Source organism: Scatophagus argus, chromosome 17 (genome assembly GCF_020382885.2).
Source record: "Scatophagus argus isolate fScaArg1 chromosome 17, fScaArg1.pri, whole genome shotgun sequence".
Taxonomy (NCBI): Eukaryota; Metazoa; Chordata; class Actinopteri; family Scatophagidae; genus Scatophagus; species Scatophagus argus.
This window is the reverse complement of record NC_058509.1, coordinates 3,506,338-3,525,394: the sequence shown is the minus strand read 5'-3', so window position 1 is coordinate 3,525,394 and position 19,057 is coordinate 3,506,338. Positions and strand designations below refer to the sequence as shown.

Sequence of the window (19,057 nt, the reverse complement as noted above, 5' to 3'; positions counted from 1 at the left end):
ATAAACAGACATACGTTCTTGTAACCTGACTGTGGGCCACAAAAGAAGTCACGTAATAATAGTTTCATTTATTCACACTGTATTTAGGATCTTTTGTTCTTGAAGCCAAAAGCAAAAATGCCTTTGAGGTTGATTCTCTTTCTCTCATCAGTCTCTAAATGAAGAGATTCTGAGCAGGAAGAAGACAGTGGACCAAGCCATCAAGAATGGACAAGCCTTACTCAAGCAGACCACAGGTAATTTATACTGGAAGTTACCTGGTGTCTTCGTCTGTTTTATGTTTTGGTGATTAGCAACTAAAATCAATCAGCAGTTAGCAGTCTGCAGTCTGGGTAATGTTAAGCTCATGTTGTGAAGCTTAGTGAGGAAATCACACTAGAAATAAAGTAAAATACTGTTTTCCCGGAGTTGTTACAGATTCACATCCAAACCACACATTTTTACATCAGCGGTGAACCGAACTGTATCATCTGGTTTGTGTCTCTCTTCTCATGGTATTAACCTCACTGACTGCAAACACTATTAGTGTTCGTCTAAACCATGAATACTTCGGACAAATGTTGTGGCCTTGAGAGGTTTGCACAACTGTCAAACCTGGAGTACTGTGAGATTTCACAGAACGTGTTTGGAATGAATTTTGTGAAATAATAGAAGGAATAAGACCCCACTTGCTCATACAAGGAATTTGACCTTGTATTTCAGTATGCCACTGAAAACAAAGCAATTCCAAAGATTAACATAAAAATGGAAAATTAGAAATTTTAGAATCTTGTTTCCTTCTCTTCCTTCTATGCATTTTTCACTGTTGGTTCCTGACTTGTAAGACTCATAAAAGCATCAGAACAGTCCATGACCCGATCTGTTTGTCCTCCTTCCTACAGGTGAGGAAGTCCTCCTGATCCAGGAGAAGCTGGACGGCATCAAGTCTCGCTACGCCGAGATGACGGCTGGCAGCAGCAAGGCCCTCCGCACCCTGGAACAGGCCCTGCAGCTGGCCACGCGATTCGCCAGCGCCCACGACGACCTCAACCAGTGGCTGGACGGCGTGGAGGCGGAGCTCAACACTGTGGAGCCTGACGCCACACCTTCATATCAGGAAAGACAGAAGGTGTGTGGAGTATGCAGGAGGTGGCAGTCATGTTGTGTCCTTTTGGTGGTTGGTTGAAACCGCCGAAGTAACAAAAGTAGACGTAGACATCATTACCTGTTTGTTAATATCCATTTATTTTTGCGATGATTTTGAAGAAAGGACACTGGCTTGATAAAACGTAAGATACCGATCCAGCAGCAACCCATTTGCGTCCCCGGTAAAACTTTCAGGTGTTTTGCTGCAGGTTAACTACAGCAGTTAAGTTTCAGTATTGAGGTGTGAACACACACCCTGCATGTTTCAGTGTTTCACATGACATGCTGCTTTCCTGGTATATTGTTAATCTGACTGTGAGTGACAGCAGCAGCATCCGTTTCCTCGTTGTGTTATAAAATAGTTTGAGATATAGTTTTTGATAAAACTTTACAGACTCAAATATCTGCATTTTTCACATTTTAAAAGAGAAAAAAAGGAACAAGGCAACAATTTTACGACAACTGTTGTCTGTAATGACATTTTCAGCTGTTCCAATATCCACCCACCCACCCTTAGTTACTATAGTAACATTGATTTCTTCGAAGTCAATAAAGCTATTGTAAAAATATATTGCCATTTAATTTGTTGTTCCCATCCAGTTTTTCCACTCCACGCTGACATTTTCAGCTTTTAACATTTTTTAATGTGCTTTCAGTTTACCTCACATGTGCTCTTGAATAATAATGCAGCCTCGAGCACCAGAGCTGTGGGATACACTTTCACACTGCTTCACATGTGTTTGTTAGGCTGCGTTTTCATAGTTTTAAATCGAAGCAAATTGTTCCATTCCTTTGTAAAAATAATCTTTCTCACTGTCATGTTTACAGGAGCTGAAGAAAGTGTCAGCAGAGAAGCGCCTGGTGTTGGACACGGTGAACGAGGTGGGCAGCGCCCTGCTAGATCTTGTTCCCTGGAGAGCCCGCGAGGGCTTGGACCGCCTGGTCGCTGATGCTAACCAGCGCTACCGCCAGGCTGATGAAACCATCACTCAACGGGTGCAGCTGGTGCAAGCTGCCATCCAGAGGTCACAACAGGTACTACAAGAAGTTTAACCTGAACACAGAGCTGGTTATGCTTTTAAAATTTCTGCCAGATTTGTCTGTTTTCCTTTAAGCACTTGAACCTGGTTAACACAAAGTTCTCCTTTCAGTATGAGGAGGCAGTGGATGCAGAACTGGCCTGGGTTGGAGAGACAGAGCGTAAATTGGCATCTCTGGGGCCCCTGAGCCTGGAACCCGACGTGACGGTGGCCCAGCTGCAAGTGCAGAGGGCCTTCAACATCGACATCATCCGACACAAAGACACTGTGGATCAGCTCCTCAGCACCAGAGAAGACATCCTGGAAACCTGCAGCGACGCCCAGAAGGACGCACTGATAGTAAGTGATGTGGGGATGATTGAGGGGAGATGGAGAATGAAGAGGAAGAGACTGAACAAGAAAGTTTGTGTACATTGACAACAAGTAAGGAATTGAAGGTGAGGGACACCTGCTTAGCTGACTAGTCAACAGGATCCTAACACTAATATGTTTATGTCTTTCTTCTTCTTTAGGTGAAGACAGATTCTCTCAGTGCTCGTTATGATGCAGTCAGCCAGAGCCACAGTGAGCGGTTCTCAGCCTTGGAACAAGCCCAGGTTTTGGTTGCTCGGTTCTGGGAGACCTACGAGGAACTGGAGCCATGGCTGGGCGAAACTGAGGCCCTCATCACCCAGCTGCCACCACCAGCCATTGACACAGATGCTCTCCGACTGCAACAGGACCAGATGAGGGTACGAGAGGATAAAAAATCTTTTCTGTTTCAGCTTCCCGTTGATTATCGACATTGACTAAAATGTGTAGATTATTTACATGTTCTTAATGTCCTCTCTATCCTTTCCAGCTGCTCAGGGAGTCTATCGCAGAGCACAAGCCCCACATCGACAAGCTGCTGAAGATTGGACCACAGCTGGCTGAGCTCAGCCTCCAGGAGGGGGCGACGGTGACGCAGCGCTACACCAAGGCCGAGAGCCGCTACCTGGCCATCAAAGAGGGGGTCAAAGGTCGTGCAGCAGCCCTAGACGAGGCGGTGTCCCAGTCTGCACAGGTACGACACAGAGGACAAATTGTTCAGTGCCCGACTTAGAAAACTGCAGGCTTTGGTTAAGTAAGGTTTATTATTTATCCACTTTGTTACCAGAGAGTCAGTTGTATTAAAGTTAATGTAATAATCTTGAATAAATTGGCCTAATTTGTTAAGCCGCACACCTGCATGCCTGTTTTTGTAAATGCTGTTTTTGGCCCATTTCAGTTTATAGCCTGTTGGATAGTGTCTGCAGCTCCAGACCAGACAGGCTGATGTAATTACAAAGCAGCATGTTTGTGTTTGTGTCTGCTGTTTGTCCTGAACTGAATGATAATAAGAATTTACTGTGCAAAATCATGAGTCAGCTCAGTTCAGGCTTTTTATTTTGATTTGCTGTTTTATGGACTTCTTTGCTCTGTATTTTGTGTATTTAATATTTTAAAATGTTTATATCTTAGTAGCAAGAGCAAATACATCTAGCTTACGGATATTTTACGTTCTCTTTGCACTTCATCTCGTGAGACTTCATTGAATCACTCGTGTGGCAGACGGTCGATATTGCCTGTTTGTACTGTATGCATGCCTCTGATTTAACTCATTGTATTGTTTCTCCACCCTCAACCCCCTCCAACCAACACGTTTCGCTCCCTCTCTTCCACCTGCACTTCTACACTTTCCCCATCCCTCACTCCATCCTAAACCACCCACCTCCTTGTTTCTTCTCCCTCATCCTTTTACTTAACCTTAATCTCCGTCGCCATGTCCCACCCCTCATCCTTGCAACACGTCCCGTCCTCCATCCCATTGTTTCCTCGTTCATTGTGGATGTGCTGTGTGTGTTGCCCCCCCTCCATCATTTTCTCCATCGTCACTGCTCACTGCAATCACCCAGCTGGTAGAGGTAAGACCACTGACTGACAACATCAAACTGGTACTCAGGATGCACTTAGATCACATGATTTGGTTAACTAATCAATTATGAATGATACTAAAGCATTAATTAGTCAATCACCAATTGAATACTAATCTCATCAGACAAAGGGATAATTTATGCATTCGATTCAATTCAGATGGTAAAGCTTGTCTGTGAGCTCTGATGAAGTCACAGCCTGAGATTTTCAGTTAAATCTCCACTTAAGCTTTAAATAATGTACATGAAGGTCCAAACCATGTGTCTGCTGACCCTGAGTGACAATAAAGCTGAATATGATCTGTTTGTGTAGGCTTGTAGACATAAATTAAACCCAGTCAAAAAATAAGAAGTGCTTTCAGTAATGACTGTTTAAGTCTGAGACTAGGCTTGATTTAGGTCCTCGAAACCAGTTATAGGTGTCCTTTTGTATCACAAGAATCTTTCCCTTGTGTCGTAATGTGGTCTGTAGTGATGCATAGAAAGCAGCAACTCGTTAGAAGTTTTACCAAGTTTGTTCTCTTGTCCAGAATCTCTCCTGAGTCCTTTAGACTGACCTTTGTGGATTAGCTGCTCCCTCTTGTGTGGTAGATGAGGTTCAGAAATAAACCTGGATGACATGTTGAATGTGTAATATTGAGATGTTATATAGGTTAGAGAAGCTCTACATGCCCTGCTGAATTCTGAAAGAACACTTCTGATAAAAAAGCCTGAAAGTTAATGCTGTGTGCCACAGATGGCTGACCACCCACATAGTATCTCAGTATTTTCTCACTTTCAAAATGTCACCCAGCAATCAAAAACCCAAACCCAGCCCCCTCAACACACTCTGTCCTCCTCCTCCTCCTCATAATGTTTCCTTCCAACTTTCCTTCCGTCCCCAGTTTCACGACAAGATGGACCCCCTGTTGGAGACCCTGGAGGGGGCGGTCCAGCGGCTGCGGCAGCCTCCCTCTGTGGCGGCGGAGGTGGAGAAGATCAGGGAGCAGCTGGCGGAGCACCGAGCCCAGGGGCTGGAGCTGGACAAACTGCTGCCAAGCTTCTCCGCCCTCTGCGCCCGCGGAGAGGAGCTCATCGGACGAGCTGCTCACGACGATCCTGCTGCTCAGGGTGAGCGGCTGCCATGTGTCTGACAGATAGCGTTCAGTCATACGTGTGTTAAACAGGGTGATGGGCTTCTCACAGACATGATAATCTCATTGTTATTGTATTTAAAAGATTATGGTTTTTAGTAACTGATTTAGAGCTTGTTGCATGCGTTCCTTGCATTGATGAGCTGCTGTATCCAACTGTTAAAGTGAGGGACTCAATTAATTTTTTATCCATCTACCCATCTATTCATTGGGTAAACAAAATGGCTGCCAGCTTAACAGCCAAATCACTAAGTAACTATGAGAGCTTTCAGCTTTCAGTGTGTGACTATGATACAACAAAAATCACAGTAAAACAAAACAATTTTTTTGTGTGTGTGTTTAAAGAGCATCAGGAATTGGAGTTGGCTCAGCCAACGTGTGAGCCAAACATAATAAGCTTCTGTAATCTGGGTGAAAAATTAAAATCTTGTTTTGGGCTCCTGTCCAGCTCATTCTGTGACTGAACACTCAACGGGCCAAAACAAGCCGCTGGCACAAAGCCAATTAGCAAACCTCGTCAGCTCTTTAAAATTGAACAGGTTCAGCAGTTAAGTTCTGCGTATTTCTTCCAACACACCACATGGTGAGACAAAACACACACATGCGTCTTTGTAAAACTGCCCTCTGAAGAACTCTGTGCTTTGATACCCTCCAGCCCTCCACGCTTTGTGGAAAAGAAAGGCCTCACTGTGCAGAGACAGTGGGAGTGGACTGATGAAAGACTTTGCTTATTGGGACACTAGATGGCAAAATTCAAACAAAGAAGGCATTGTTATTACTTTTCTTGAAATTATCTGAAATGGATTAGACTACATTGTTAAGGAAAGACCAAGAAGTCCTTCCCTGTATGCCCAGTGAGATCCCAGCAAATTTTCTCGACCAGCATGTTTAAGCTCGGGCTCTTCTCTCCTCTCTCGTCCAGCGGTTCGTTCCCGCCTCCTGCGCCTGCGCTCCCTGTGGGACGAGATCCGGCAGCGAGCCGAGGAGAGGGAGGGGAAGCTGAACGACGTCTTGGACCTGGCAGGGAAGTTCTGGGCCGATGTGGCGGCGCTACTGAGTACGCTAAGAGACTCCCAAGATATTGTGAAAGAGCTGGAGGACCCCGGTGTGGACCCCTCACTCATAAAACAACAGATTGAAGCTGCTGAGGTATGGTGGACCTGATAGACAGGCAGAGGAGGGAAAGAGAAGAGCTAATAGACGGAATGCACTGTTTGTTATGTAGTTTTTTTAACTCTAAATAACTCAATATGATGTCTCTCTGGTTACCAGGCCATTAAGGCAGAGACAGACGGTCTGAGGGAGGAGCTGGAGTTTGTTAGGACCCTCGGCGCTGACCTCATCTTTGCCTGTGGGGAAACTGAGAAACCTGAAGTCAAGAAGACCATTGACGAGGTGAGAAATCCACCTTCTTGTGAAAAGACCATCGTTTGATGTGGAGTTCTACTGCCTGTTGACTCACTAACATAATTCCTTTGTCTTCCTGTCTGTCTCCCAGATGAACGCTGCCTGGGAGGGTCTGAACCGGACGTGGAAAGAGAGGATGGAGAGGCTGGAGGAGGCCATGACAGCGTCTGTGCAGTATCAGGACGCACTGCAGGTTCGTACCGAAGAGTTAATGGATGTTTATGGTTAATATGCGGTAACTGTGTTCATGATGATGTTGAGTTTTTTATTTTGCAGGGAAAGCTTTTAACTATTTTTTTCTGAATCATTTCCAGTCCATGTTTGACTACCTGGACAATGCAGTGATCAAGCTGTGTGACATGTCGACTGTGGGAACTGATCTGGGAACTGTCAAACAGCAGATTGAAGAGCTCAAGGTTTGAGAGAGATCTCATTTTTCATCAGTCATTCATCAAGACATTTTAACCAAAAAGGTTTTTTTCAGCTTCAAGTTATATAAAATCCAGGTGTCTTGCATGATCCTTGTTATTACTAGTTGTAATATAAGTAGTTAAAGCCCTTAGGGTCCATGACAATATTTTGTTGGGAAATTTTTCATTTTAAGATTTGGTGTAAAATCTATATGAAATGGATTTTAAAATTTAAAAATTCCTAAAATCTTATATTTATCCATAACTAATAAAACACTACTCTTCTCTCCTTCGTTTACCGCTCTCTCCTCCTCTCACCACTCGTTCCCCTCAAGCAGCAGTACAAAGTGGAGGTTTACCAGCAGCAGATTGACATGGAGAAGCTCTGCCACCAGGGGGAGCTGCTGTTGAAGAAAGTCTCAGATCAGACAGACAGGGACATGATCCAGGAGCCGCTGACCGAGCTCCGGCATCTCTGGGACAACCTGGGGGATAAAATCACCCACAGACAGGTAAACCCCATGAGGCTGAAGAGTTAGCATCCACACCACTGAGTTGTCCCTGAGAAACAACACTGTTCCAGGGACACATGATTCTCAAGCTGACCTCCAGCTCTTCTCCCACTGTTCCCTTGGGAATTGACGATGTCGGCCTTCGTTGGCATTGTGGAGGATTACATGTATTTTACAGCTGCTTTTCATTTCAGTTGAAATATTTTAGCTCCTATTTTTAAGTCCGACCTTCTGTCCTTCTTCCACCACAGCACAAGCTGGAGGCTGCCCTGCTGGCTCTGGGTCAGTTCCAGCATGCCCTGTCTGAGCTGCAAGCCTGGCTGAACCACACACACACCACTCTGGACACACAGCGACCAGTCAGCTCTGACCCCAAGGCTATTGAAATTGAGCTGGCCAAACACCACGTATGTCTCCATTTCTCATCTGTTTCCTTATCTTTTGACTTCTTCTATCCGGTCGGGTTGACACTGTAATTCAACTTGTTCGATAGGCTGTTTCTTTTAAAAGATTCTGGCTCTGTAACTGTTTCACGGTCACACAATTGGCTGGTGATACTTTGTGTGCTTATGAAACCCGACTTTGTCCAGCAGCCCTAATGTGGTTTCTTTTCTTCTTTTTGAAAAGCCACACAATAAATGTTGGACTTCTGTCTTATTTTAGCTTCCAAAACGTCTTCTGTTCAGCTGTGCTCTTGCGTGTTCAACTTGTTGCACCTCAATATTTAAATCTAATTCAATTTTAATTAATTTCTTGTTCCCTTCTCTCTCCCAGGTTTTGCGTAACGATGTGCTATCCCATCATGCCACGGTGGAGACTGTGAACAGTGCTGGCGCTGAGCTGCTCGAGTCCTCTCCTGGCGACGAGGCTAGCCATCTGAGGGACCAGCTGGATCACCTGAACCAGAGCTGGGAGAGCCTACTGCTCAAGACCCAGGAGCGGCAGAAGCTTCTAGAGGCCGCCTTGCACCAGGTACTGTGGAGAGGAAAGAAGAGTTAGAAGAATCAGCATTAACAGTAGCAGTCTTAGTAAATAAAACAACAGCAGTAGGATTAACAGTAGCTATAGTGGTAATATTTTCATGATATCTTCTATCTGTTTCTTCCCTTCCTTCAACTGTTCCTGTGTAGGCTGAAGGATTTCATGGCGAGTTGGAGGAGTTCCTCCAGTGGCTGAGGAGGACGGAGAGCCAGCTGTCAGCTGCCAAGCCAACAGGCGGTCTGCCTGAAACAGCCAGGGAACAGCTACAGCAGCACACGGTAACACAGAGTCACATTACAGCTTTATACCCAGAGCATCGTGGACAAAACACATAGATACACCACTTCTGAACAAGGAGGACATATTGTAAAACAACCTGTCAGTCACAAATGAGCCAGTGTTATAAAGTTCCGTTTATAAGGTGTTACTTTGTTTACTGTTATTGGACGCGCCTCTTGAATGCTTCTATCAAAAAACAAAAACAAATATTGTGCAAATATAACTGTTGAGCTGATTCAGTGTTTCAATAATACTAATAATAATACATAACTATGTATATTTTTGATGAAGTTGTTGTACTTGTAGTTTTTACGTTTTAAAAACTATGATTGAATACGCTTATTGTAAGCCACTTTGGATGATGAGTCAGCTAAACAAATTTGTTTTAATCCAATATAAACCTTCAGCAGGTATTTTTGCAATGTCATAAAGGGATTTTATAAGTACATAAAATTTTTACTAGCAAAGTATTGAGCAGATGCTCAGAGTATTAGCTTACATGTGCTCTTCTGTTTACACAGAGAGACACTTGGTATACGGTGACTATAAAATTTTAATAGCTTCCATTATTCTAAACCAACCAGTTAGACACAACAACACTCACCTTTTAGCCAGTGTTGGTTCACGCTTGTTTTTATCTGTCTGCAGGAGCTTCAGGCCCAGCTGAATCACAGAGCAGACCAGTACCACCGCCTTCTGGACCAAGGAGAGTCCATGCTGCTGGCTCGTGGAGGAGAGGAGGCGGGACCTGGCACCACCCAGACCCAGCAGAACCTGAGCATGCTGCAGAACAAATGGGCCAGCCTCAATACCAAGATGGACGACCGCAGGGTAAGACTGCGACACACGGACAATGTTTTATTACTCTGTCCTACTCGGTCTTATTCTGTTCTTCACTTAAATGATCTTTGTCCTTTGTATCTTAATATGCCCAGTTGTGGTTATTTGTACTTCTTCTGTGGTTTTCATCAGAGTCTTCGCTTTTACTGAAATAATTAGTCATTGATTTGTTGTTCACAAACTTTCCAGGCAAAGCTGGAAGAGGCTGTTGCCTTGGCAACGGGTTTCCAGACATCTCTGCAGGACACCATCAATTGGCTGACCCAGGCTGAACAGACCCTGAACATGGCCCAACCCCCAAGCCTCATACTGGACACTGTGCTCTTCCAGATTGATGAGCACAAGGTACCGAACCTGCTGCAGTTATTAAGACCATAGTTATGTTATTGTTATTGTTTTACAACTTTTGTCGGTTCAATTTTTTGCTTGCAAAGTTTGACATCAACTAAAGGAGGTGCAATAAAGTAGCTGCTGTTTCTTACTTAATAATGAGGTAATTGATTGTCTGCAGTGTCGGCCTTTGGTTATTCTCCAACTCTTTGTGTTGTTGTGTCCAGGTGTTTGTGAATGAGGTGAACACCCACAGAGAGCAGGTCCTGGCTCTGGAGAAGGCCGGCTCTCAGCTTCGTTTTGCCAGCCTGAAGCAGGATGTTGTGCTTATCAAAAACCTGCTGCTCAGCGTCCAGGCCCGCTGGGACAAACTGGTCCAGAGGTCACTGGACCGCGGACGACACCTCGACGAGGCCCGCAAACGCGCCAAACAGGTACTGAACTGACAGAATCCTGATGAAGTGATTAAGTGCTGATGCTGTCCCATAAAGAACAAATGTCAGTGAAATGAGACTGAATCTCATTTTTTAGGCAAAACTTGAATTGTTTTTATAGAGATAGTATGTGTGTATTAGAGCATCAGCCTAAAACTCTGAAATTCCCTTTCTTTAGTTCCACGAGGCCTGGAGAAAGTTGACAGACTGGCTAGAAGAAGCCGAGAAAAGACTGGACTCAGAGCTGGAGATCTCCAATGAGCCCGACAAGATCAAAGTCCAGCTGGCCAAACACAAGGTGCTGCAGTCAGTTATCATGGACTCCTCCTCTATGCAACTGTGCAGAAACATGAATGTTGTGTGTTTCATTTTTTGCTTTTGCTGTGTTCCCACCCGCAAATTCATTTCTTTCCCTCCGTCTTTCTGCACGTCCAGGAGTTTCAGAAAGCCTTGGGGTCGAAGCAGCCAGTTTACGACACCACAGTGAGGTCTGGGAAGGCTATGAGGGACAAGGCTCAGCTGCCTGCAGACACCCAGAAACTGGACCACCTGGTGGGAGAGGTCCGTGACAAGTGGGACACCGTCTGTGGGAAGAGCGTAGAGAGGTGAAGAACTCCTCGCTACAGATAAGACACATGGACCATGAAATCTGATAACTGACAACAGTTTGTCTTCCCTCTTCCCTCCTCCCAGACAACACAAGCTGGAGGAGGCCCTGCTGTTCTCAGGCCAGTTTGCAGAGGCTCTCCAGGCATTGGTGGACTGGTTGTACCGGGTAGAGCCCCAGCTGGCTGAAGACCAGCCCGTACATGGAGATCTGGATCTGGTGTCCAACCTCATGGACTCACACAAGGTGTGTACACTGTATGTATGAGATGATGATGAGTCCAACACCAGCGATACCTGCAGTGGTCTGCCTAATGTCAAATGTCTAAACCTGCAGGCTTTCCAAAAGGAGCTGGGTAAGAGAACCAGCAGTGTTCAGGCTCTGAAGCGCTCAGCTCGGGAGCTGATGGAGACTGGCCGCGATGACACGGCGTGGGTCAAAGTTCAACTTCAGGAGCTCAGCAACCGCTGGGACACGGTGTGCGCCCTTTCGGTCTCAAAGCAAACCCGCCTCCAGCAGGCCCTCAAACAGGTCAGAGAAGGCGCTGCGCTGCTCATTTACTCTGTCCTTGAACATCAAACAGTGTGAGCAAGTGATGTGCAGGGCAACAGTAACGTCTTCTTTGCATCTTCTTTTCCTCCATCAGGCGGAGGAGTTTCGTACGGCAGTGCAGGTGCTTCTGGAGTGGCTCTCCGAGGCGGAGCAGACGCTTCGCTTCCGCGGCGTCCTCCCCGAAGAGGCGGAGACTCTGCAGGCGCTGCTGCACACACATCGTGACTTTATGGGCACCGTGGAGGAAAAGAGGGCGGATGTCAACAAGGCTGCCGGCATGGGAGAAGCCATCCTCACTGTTTGTCACCCCGACTCCATCACCACCATCAAACACTGGATCACCATCATCAGGGCTCGCTTTGAGGAGGTGAGTGAGATGGTGGGGCTGAGCAGAACAAGAATTGGTTCATTTTTGACATCCATTGTCATCCTCCAGATGCAGTTATGTAATAATGATATGAGATATAATTTACATGATACAAATGCCTTATAATTGCTCTACAGGTGCTGACGTGGGCCAAACAGCACGAGCAGCGGCTGGAGACGGCTCTGACCGAGGTGCTCAACAACGCCAACCTGCTGGAGGAGCTGTTGTCATGGCTGCAGTGGGCTGAGACCACATTGGTCCAGAGGGACACAGAGCCACTTCCTCAGGACATTCCACAGCTCAAAACACTCATCACAGAACACCAGGTGGGGTTCACTGACTCATCAGATGTTTGTGGCAACTAAACACCCAAACTTGGCTTTGGCTGTTTTAATGCAAACTTCCTTGTTTGTTCTGTCTGTTAACAGTCACGTTGTCCAGCTTTGCTTACTCACTACTGGTGTTTGTTTTTTTTAGATGTTTATGGAGGAGATGACGAGGAAACAGCCAGACGTCGACAAAGTGACGAAGACCTACAAAAGAAAGCCAGCTGAGGCTCCCAGCAGCCTGGCTGAGAGGAGAGGAGCTCGTAAGTTTACCTTTTTGTGGACAAATATTTTCATCTTTCACTAATTTCAATGATGGCATGAGTTCATGTGTTAGAAATGTACAAACTACTCATCCATGACAAACAGGATTCGTTAACTCTTTTTTCCTCCACAGGCAAACACCAGCAGCAGCAGCAGCAGCAGCAGCAGGCGGCCATGCAGGTCTCTGGAGGAAACCCACGACTCAACCAGCTCTGTGCCAGGTGGCAGCAAGTTTGGCTGCTGGCTCTTGACCGCCAGCGCAAACTCAACGATGGTTTGGACAGACTGGAGGAGGTATCATTGTTGTCAACATGTTTTGGCCTACATTTAGATATGTACCAGTCTCATGACAGACAACAATACAGACAGTTTCCTCGTCTCTGACTTTCTCAACAACAGCTTGACATTAATTTCCACATTTAGACTCACGTTTCTTTCTCTTGCTATACGTTTTCCTCTGATTTATCCATTTTCAGCTCAAAGAGTTTGCCAACTTCGACTTTGACGTGTGGAGGAAGAAGTACATGCGCTGGATGAACCATAAGAAGTCTCGTGTCATGGACTTCTTCAGACGCATCGACAAGGACCAAGACGGAAAGATCACGCGGCAGGAGTTTATCGACGGCATCCTGGCTTCAAGTAGGTTACAGTGAGCGACGGTGTGTTTGGGGATTTATTTGGTGATGACTTGTGTTTACAGATATAAAGACATTAATGCATGAATGAATTGCTGTTGTTCATCTGTGCAGAGTTTCCCACTAGTAAGCTGGAGATGACGGCAGTGGCAGACATCTTTGACAGAGACGGAGACGGTTACATCGACTACTATGAATTTGTTGCTGCTCTGCACCCCAACAAGGACGCCTACAGACCCACCACTGACGCTGATAAGATAGAGGACGAGGTTAGAAATTTCTGATGCCGCTGCTTGTGATGTTCAGCCACAGGAGAACCACTCAGCCTGTGGATCATCTGAACGCACTGACTCACATGCTGCTTGTCGCTGTGCAGGTGACTCGGCAGGTGGCCCAGTGTAAATGTGCCAAAAGGTTCCAGGTGGAGCAGATAGGAGAGAACAAATACCGGGTAAGTCCGGCTCAGTCTTTGGTGGACTTTAGCACAGATTTTATTTATAGAATGAGTTACAAACTGTACTGTATGCCCGAAAGGGGAGATGTTAACCTTGACTGCAGTTAATTGATGGCTAAACCTGGGTCAAAGGGAATTTTCAAATAACTGTTGGTTATTTAGGACCTGTCACATACAGCAGCTCGGTGTATTTGCTGTGACTGACACTGAAGTTAGCCGTGCTTGAATGTGTGCTTCTAAAAACTAAATTTAACACTTAAGTCTAGAGTCAGAGAGATTTGTTTCGACAGCTGCAGTTGCTATAGTTAAATTCTTCATAAATACTGTACCAAATAAACAAGTTACTAATCCCTTGATGTTGTCCTTTACTTGTAATTTAGTAAGTGTCAACTGATTCAAACCAAAATACAGACTTTACTTTGCAAACTCTGTTTGACCCAGTTTTTATTCATAGACGGTTTATTATTAACTGGCTGTGTCTTCACTTGTCCAGCAGACACCAATTAACTTCTCGACATAACTTCACAGCGTTTCACTCCTGTGTCCCTCTCACATCATGATCTCATGGTGTATTCATACATTTTTATTGTCTTTGTCCTAACATGTCATGGTAACATTGATACAACATCTTAATAACATCTCACAGCCCTCCAGGATTGTCAGCTGAGCCTTCTCTGTCTTCACCAAAACATTAATGAAAACAGTGTAAACGTGACTGCATAGACGCACACATGGAGCTGCTGGGTGTGAAGGCAGTGGAGCTGAGTCACTAGTCAGGATTAGTGGAGTTTTATTCAAGCCTGTAGCACCAAATGAACCAGACTCAGCGGTAACTCTGGAACGATAATCATGTCAGTTATTTGTTCATGTTTTCTTCTTTTCTGTTCTTTTCTGAACATCAGAAGGGATAAATAACTGAAGACCACAGCTCATTATTGTTAGCAAAAGTTAAAGAGTGAGTTTGATTACTTCACTAAATTTGTCAAATAGACCCCGTCAAGGAAACTAATTTGAACAACACAATGAGGCAGACATAAGTTGAAGCCTACAAAAATGCAAACAAGATGTTAAAACCTCATGAATTGTAGCCTTCAGAGGACTACGAGCCTTGTATGAAACCTCCAGGGGCTGCAGGTTCCCCCAGCAGTCTGTGTGCTCACATGCAGCCTTTTACAGTGGTCACAGTCCTGCCAGCTTTCAGCAGCTCTTACTGGATCGCCCATCACTGCTACAGTATGTGTCCACTGCATCGTTACCTCCTGGGTAATGAGATGTGGTGTCTGACTGCAGGACACTGAGGACACTAATAGTTCGCCCATTTGTTTGTGTCTGTCTTGTGTTTGTGTGTTTGCTCATGTTTGTGTCTGGCTTCACTTTTCTTCACTGTCTTCACCTCCATCTTACCGCCATCAGCTGGCGGTGTTAAGAAGCATTGAGACAGCACTGCCATAACATCCACAGGCTTTCACATCCACTGCATCTTCCTGCACCTAATTCTGAGCTCGAGTAACAGAATCACACAATGACACATTTAACCGCTTTAGAACCAGGTTTTTTGAAGATCCTGTGCACAAATAAATGGTGTCCATTCATACAAGCCTCAGTTATCAATACATGTTGTTTCACTCTTGCTCTGTTTCTTTCTCCTTGTGTTCCCGTGTGCTCCGTGTCTACTGGATTTATTGTAGTTCTTCCTCGGAAACCAGGTAAAGTGACTGCTGCTGCTGTGATCGGACGTGTGAAATCTGCTTCCTGATTCCCCACAAATGGAGTGCTGTTCTTTCTGCCTTCACACACTTACCAATATATATATATATATATATATATATATATATATATCCATAATAAATAATTATTTTTAAAAAAAGAAACTCATAAAGACGAGTTGTTCCATTGTGGCTTTGCAACGTGTAAGCAGGTTTCACCGTCCAGTTATGTTCCTGCTGTGAATTGTTTGGTGTTGAGAGTGACAAATTGCACAATGTGAAGGAGGCGACAGTGACATGGCTGAAGTAGTAATTAGTGGTCAGGTGATATATAGTGTGCTTTGGACTGAAGCTGGGAAGCAAAAATCAAGCTGCTTGAAGAGAAATCCAGAAAATTCCTTCTGCGCTGGCATCGCTTTGGAGTTCTGCTTTGCTGGGCGGTTTGAACAATTTCTGAGTAGCTGAAAAAACCTGAATCTTACAATCCCATCGATTCCTACTCGGGTGGTCGGGCGTCTCTTTACGTCTGTCAGCGCATGGTTTTTCTGTGGTTGCATGGAGTAGAACAGATCATCTGTTCAGATTTGGGCTGCTTGGTGTGATGCTGTGAATCAATTAAATGTCATTAGCCAAAATTTCAGCTACTGTTTTACTGACTTTATCTCCTTCTTCTTCTCTTGGTTAATTTCCCTTCTCACCCTTCATCTTACCCTTTCTATCTGCCCGTTTCTACTTTTCGTTTTAATCTTCTCACTGTATACTCCTGCCCTCGTTTCTCTTCCTTCTTTCCTCCTTTTTTCCTTATTTTATTTTATCTCCTCAGTTTGGCGACTCTCAGCAGCTGCGTCTGGTGAGGATTCTGCGCAGCACAGTCATGGTGAGAGTCGGAGGTGGTTGGATGGCTCTGGACGAGTTCCTGGTGAAAAATGATCCATGCAGAGGTGAGTGATGTCTGCTGTGACACACACACACACACACACACACACACACACACACAGTCAGACCTTCTTTCTCTTCTCTGTCTCACTTTTCACTCACATGAATTTACTTGAGCCTGACCGATGATGGATTTCTAATCATTTTTGGAAAAGCGAGCTCTTAAATTTGGTAAATTTGTGAACTGTGACCAAGATTGGCTGGCTGTTTGACAAACCTGTCAGGAACTCTTTAACAAGCCTAACATTACTCTTCAAACAGTAAACTTCACTGGAAATTAAATTATTATCCACAGCATATCGACGTGTATCATGTCTGTAAAGTGTGTAAAAATTCAATTTATAAAACTTTTACATCTTAACATTTTAGTGCTGCAGTTTTATTTTTCTTATCAGCCATCAAGTACACCAGCTGATGTTTGTGAGAAGATAAAATCATCAGTAATTTCAGTCCTCTGGTATCAGTGCTGGACTGATTTTGGCAAAGTGGCCACAGTTGGATTGACCCCAGAAGACTTCCTACTTTTACTGCATTATTACATTATGAGGAATTACGTCCAATGAAAATTTGGCTCCCTTCATACATGCAGGGAGCCTGTGACTTCCAGTGTCGGGTTTTGTGGGCCTGCGAATGCACAAACCGGACAAACTTCACTGATGTAAGCAATTTTACAATGACGTTTGTGTCAGTATCGCCGAGATGTCAGATAACATCAGTTGGGCTCTAAAAACTCAGACTTGAAGCAAATAGCACCTCCTGCACCGAGCTCCTGCGGCTCATTCCACCAGGCGTAAGCGAGTGACCACACGCCGATCAAAGCAGCGCGGTGACGGAAAACACGCCAACCAAACTGACTCAAGTCTGTCACGTTGTCTGTCAGCAGGTGGTGCAGTGAAGCGCCGCCTCTGGTGCCGTCTACAGTCGGTGTTTTTGTTTCTCTCTCCATCTCCTATTCCTAAAATCTCTCTGTTCCCTCTGAGCCCATCTTCTGTCAGTCCCGGAGGAGTTCATCATCTTTTCCTGTTTATTTCTGCCGATGCACGGCCGATTCTCTCTCTCTCCTCGGCCTGTCCAGTCTAATTTTTCTCCATTCTCTTTTTAAATAAAACAGTAGTATTGCATGATGCATGGTCCTCAGTTCTCTCCCTCTGCCTCTCCCTCTCTTTCTCCCTCCCTTTTTCTCTCTCCTCAGTGCAACATCCAGGACTTAAGATTCTCCGCTCCGATTCCAGTAGCTCCATCTCATCTCGTATAGGTTGGACTTCTCCTCTTACGCTGTCTCTCTCTCTAACTGCCTGTCTCTCCTCTGCTCCATCTGTTTTGGTCTCACTCTTTTTCCCTCTCTCTTCCAGATTTCTTCTCCTTTCACTTCTTTCTCTGAGTTGTTTCTTCTCCTTGTTCTCTTCCATTATCTTCATCTTTTCCTCCTCTTCTTCTTTGGTGTGTTGGTTTGGCCTTGTTGCTGTGCCTTGCTGACTGTAACCACCTGACTAACGTTACGTCTCCCCACTGTCCTGCTCTTCCCCTCTCCTGGCCTCCCTCCCTCAGCTGTTGCCACTTACACAAGATCGTGACGCATTTCAAGGGTCACTGACCCTCATCCGGACCCCCTTTGATCGGCTGTGTGTGCGTGTGTGTGTATGTATATGAGTTGTAAGTGTGTCGATGATATGGCATTAAAGTTTGTACAAGTTAACACAACGGTGTGTGTGTGTGTGTGTGTGTGTGTGTGCGTGAGAGAGAGACTCTTCATTCCACCATGAGCATGCTGTTATTTCACATTGTCTCTTGTGTCTCTTAGTGACAGTCACTCCTGGCTATTTCTGCTGCCGAGGTATCTACACTTCCTGTCTCTGCTTCTCTGTCACTCCATCTCTTTCACTCCCCATCCGTCCATCTGTCCGTCCAGCTGTCAGTCTCGGTCTTTAACCACAGCTGTCCTCTGTATGTCTCTGTGTACTGTATATGTACATTAAGTGTGTGTGCGTGCGTGTGTGTGTGTGTGTGTGTGTCCTGAACTGCGGTCAGGTTTGTGTGTTTAGGCATTGATGTCAGTCTTGTCTGTGTGCCACACGTTTGCGTCATGCTTTCCTCACTCACAACAAAGCAGGATTTGGCCAACCCCTGGTCTTTATATTTTATTTTTGCTTAAGTAATTTTTTTTTGTATATATATAATTATGAATTCAAGATGGCCGAATTTTACAAGGTGAGCTAATAATGAAAACATGGGTGGAGATTCTCAGCTGAATCTAAATGTTTTGTTTATCATGCTACAATCTTCTCTTCTTATCCTCTTCTTTAGTTACTTTTCAATTTAAACCCAATTTGAAACAGCTGAAATTCTCGTAACCTAAGTGCAAAGAGACAGCGAGTGTGTAAGACCTGGGCGTGGCCAGCCTGGGTTTCTAATAACGCTGGCTTCCAATGCGACTGGCTGGTTGGTGGGAGACACAATTACAGGGTGCACCTGGCTGGCTGTCGGTGAAGGGGGACGTAATTGCAGGGTGCACCCATTTAATTGACTGGCCTTGCTGTTTGGTTGCGAGGGACGACGGCCTTGAAGCTAGGAGTTGCACTGCTGCTACAGCTAGCTGGAGCCCTCTTCACCTCCGTCCTCCTCTTCTCTCTTTTTACACTATTTTTCACTCTGTTCACTTTATTTCTCTTCTATGTTTCCTCTGAATCTGTCCTGTCCCTCTTCTCTGGTTCTCCAATGTATTTCCCTCTCTCTCTCTCTCTCTCTCTCTCTCTCTCTCTATCTGTCTCTCTCTCTCTCTCTCTCT

At 45.1% G+C, this 19,057-nt stretch overlaps 1 protein-coding gene across 23 annotated transcripts in view; it reads left to right on the top strand.

Annotated features, from left to right (window-relative positions):
• Positions 1-19,057, top strand: part of macf1a (microtubule actin crosslinking factor 1a) — a 196,732-nt gene that overhangs the window by 171,359 nt on the left and 6,316 nt on the right. For 11 of the 23 annotated variants that reach the window (XM_046418683.1, XM_046418682.1, XM_046418686.1 and 8 more), the window contains 33 exons: positions 152-236; positions 882-1,108; positions 1,954-2,160; positions 2,277-2,504; positions 2,678-2,896; positions 3,007-3,210; positions 4,082-4,090; positions 4,984-5,209; positions 6,155-6,381; positions 6,505-6,627; positions 6,731-6,832; positions 6,954-7,055; positions 7,388-7,561; positions 7,813-7,968; positions 8,336-8,533; positions 8,692-8,820; positions 9,470-9,652; positions 9,851-10,006; positions 10,219-10,425; positions 10,604-10,723; positions 10,861-11,030; positions 11,119-11,278; positions 11,369-11,563; positions 11,679-11,951; positions 12,089-12,277; positions 12,429-12,540; positions 12,675-12,835; positions 13,018-13,180; positions 13,291-13,445; positions 13,553-13,627; positions 15,319-15,336; positions 16,160-16,277; positions 17,465-17,527. In XM_046418683.1, coding sequence (XP_046274639.1) covers positions 152-236; positions 882-1,108; positions 1,954-2,160; positions 2,277-2,504; positions 2,678-2,896; positions 3,007-3,210; positions 4,082-4,090; positions 4,984-5,209; positions 6,155-6,381; positions 6,505-6,627; positions 6,731-6,832; positions 6,954-7,055; positions 7,388-7,561; positions 7,813-7,968; positions 8,336-8,533; positions 8,692-8,820; positions 9,470-9,652; positions 9,851-10,006; positions 10,219-10,425; positions 10,604-10,723; positions 10,861-11,030; positions 11,119-11,278; positions 11,369-11,563; positions 11,679-11,951; positions 12,089-12,277; positions 12,429-12,540; positions 12,675-12,835; positions 13,018-13,180; positions 13,291-13,445; positions 13,553-13,627; positions 15,319-15,336; positions 16,160-16,277; positions 17,465-17,527 — 5,134 coding nt within the window. The remainder of the gene's footprint in view (positions 1-151; positions 237-881; positions 1,109-1,953; positions 2,161-2,276; positions 2,505-2,677; positions 2,897-3,006; positions 3,211-4,081; positions 4,091-4,983; positions 5,210-6,154; positions 6,382-6,504; positions 6,628-6,730; positions 6,833-6,953; positions 7,056-7,387; positions 7,562-7,812; positions 7,969-8,335; positions 8,534-8,691; positions 8,821-9,469; positions 9,653-9,850; positions 10,007-10,218; positions 10,426-10,603; positions 10,724-10,860; positions 11,031-11,118; positions 11,279-11,368; positions 11,564-11,678; positions 11,952-12,088; positions 12,278-12,428; positions 12,541-12,674; positions 12,836-13,017; positions 13,181-13,290; positions 13,446-13,552; positions 13,628-15,318; positions 15,337-16,159; positions 16,278-17,464; positions 17,528-19,057) is intronic. The other 12 variants (XM_046418691.1, XM_046418680.1, XM_046418676.1 and 9 more) reach the window with 6 other exon arrangements.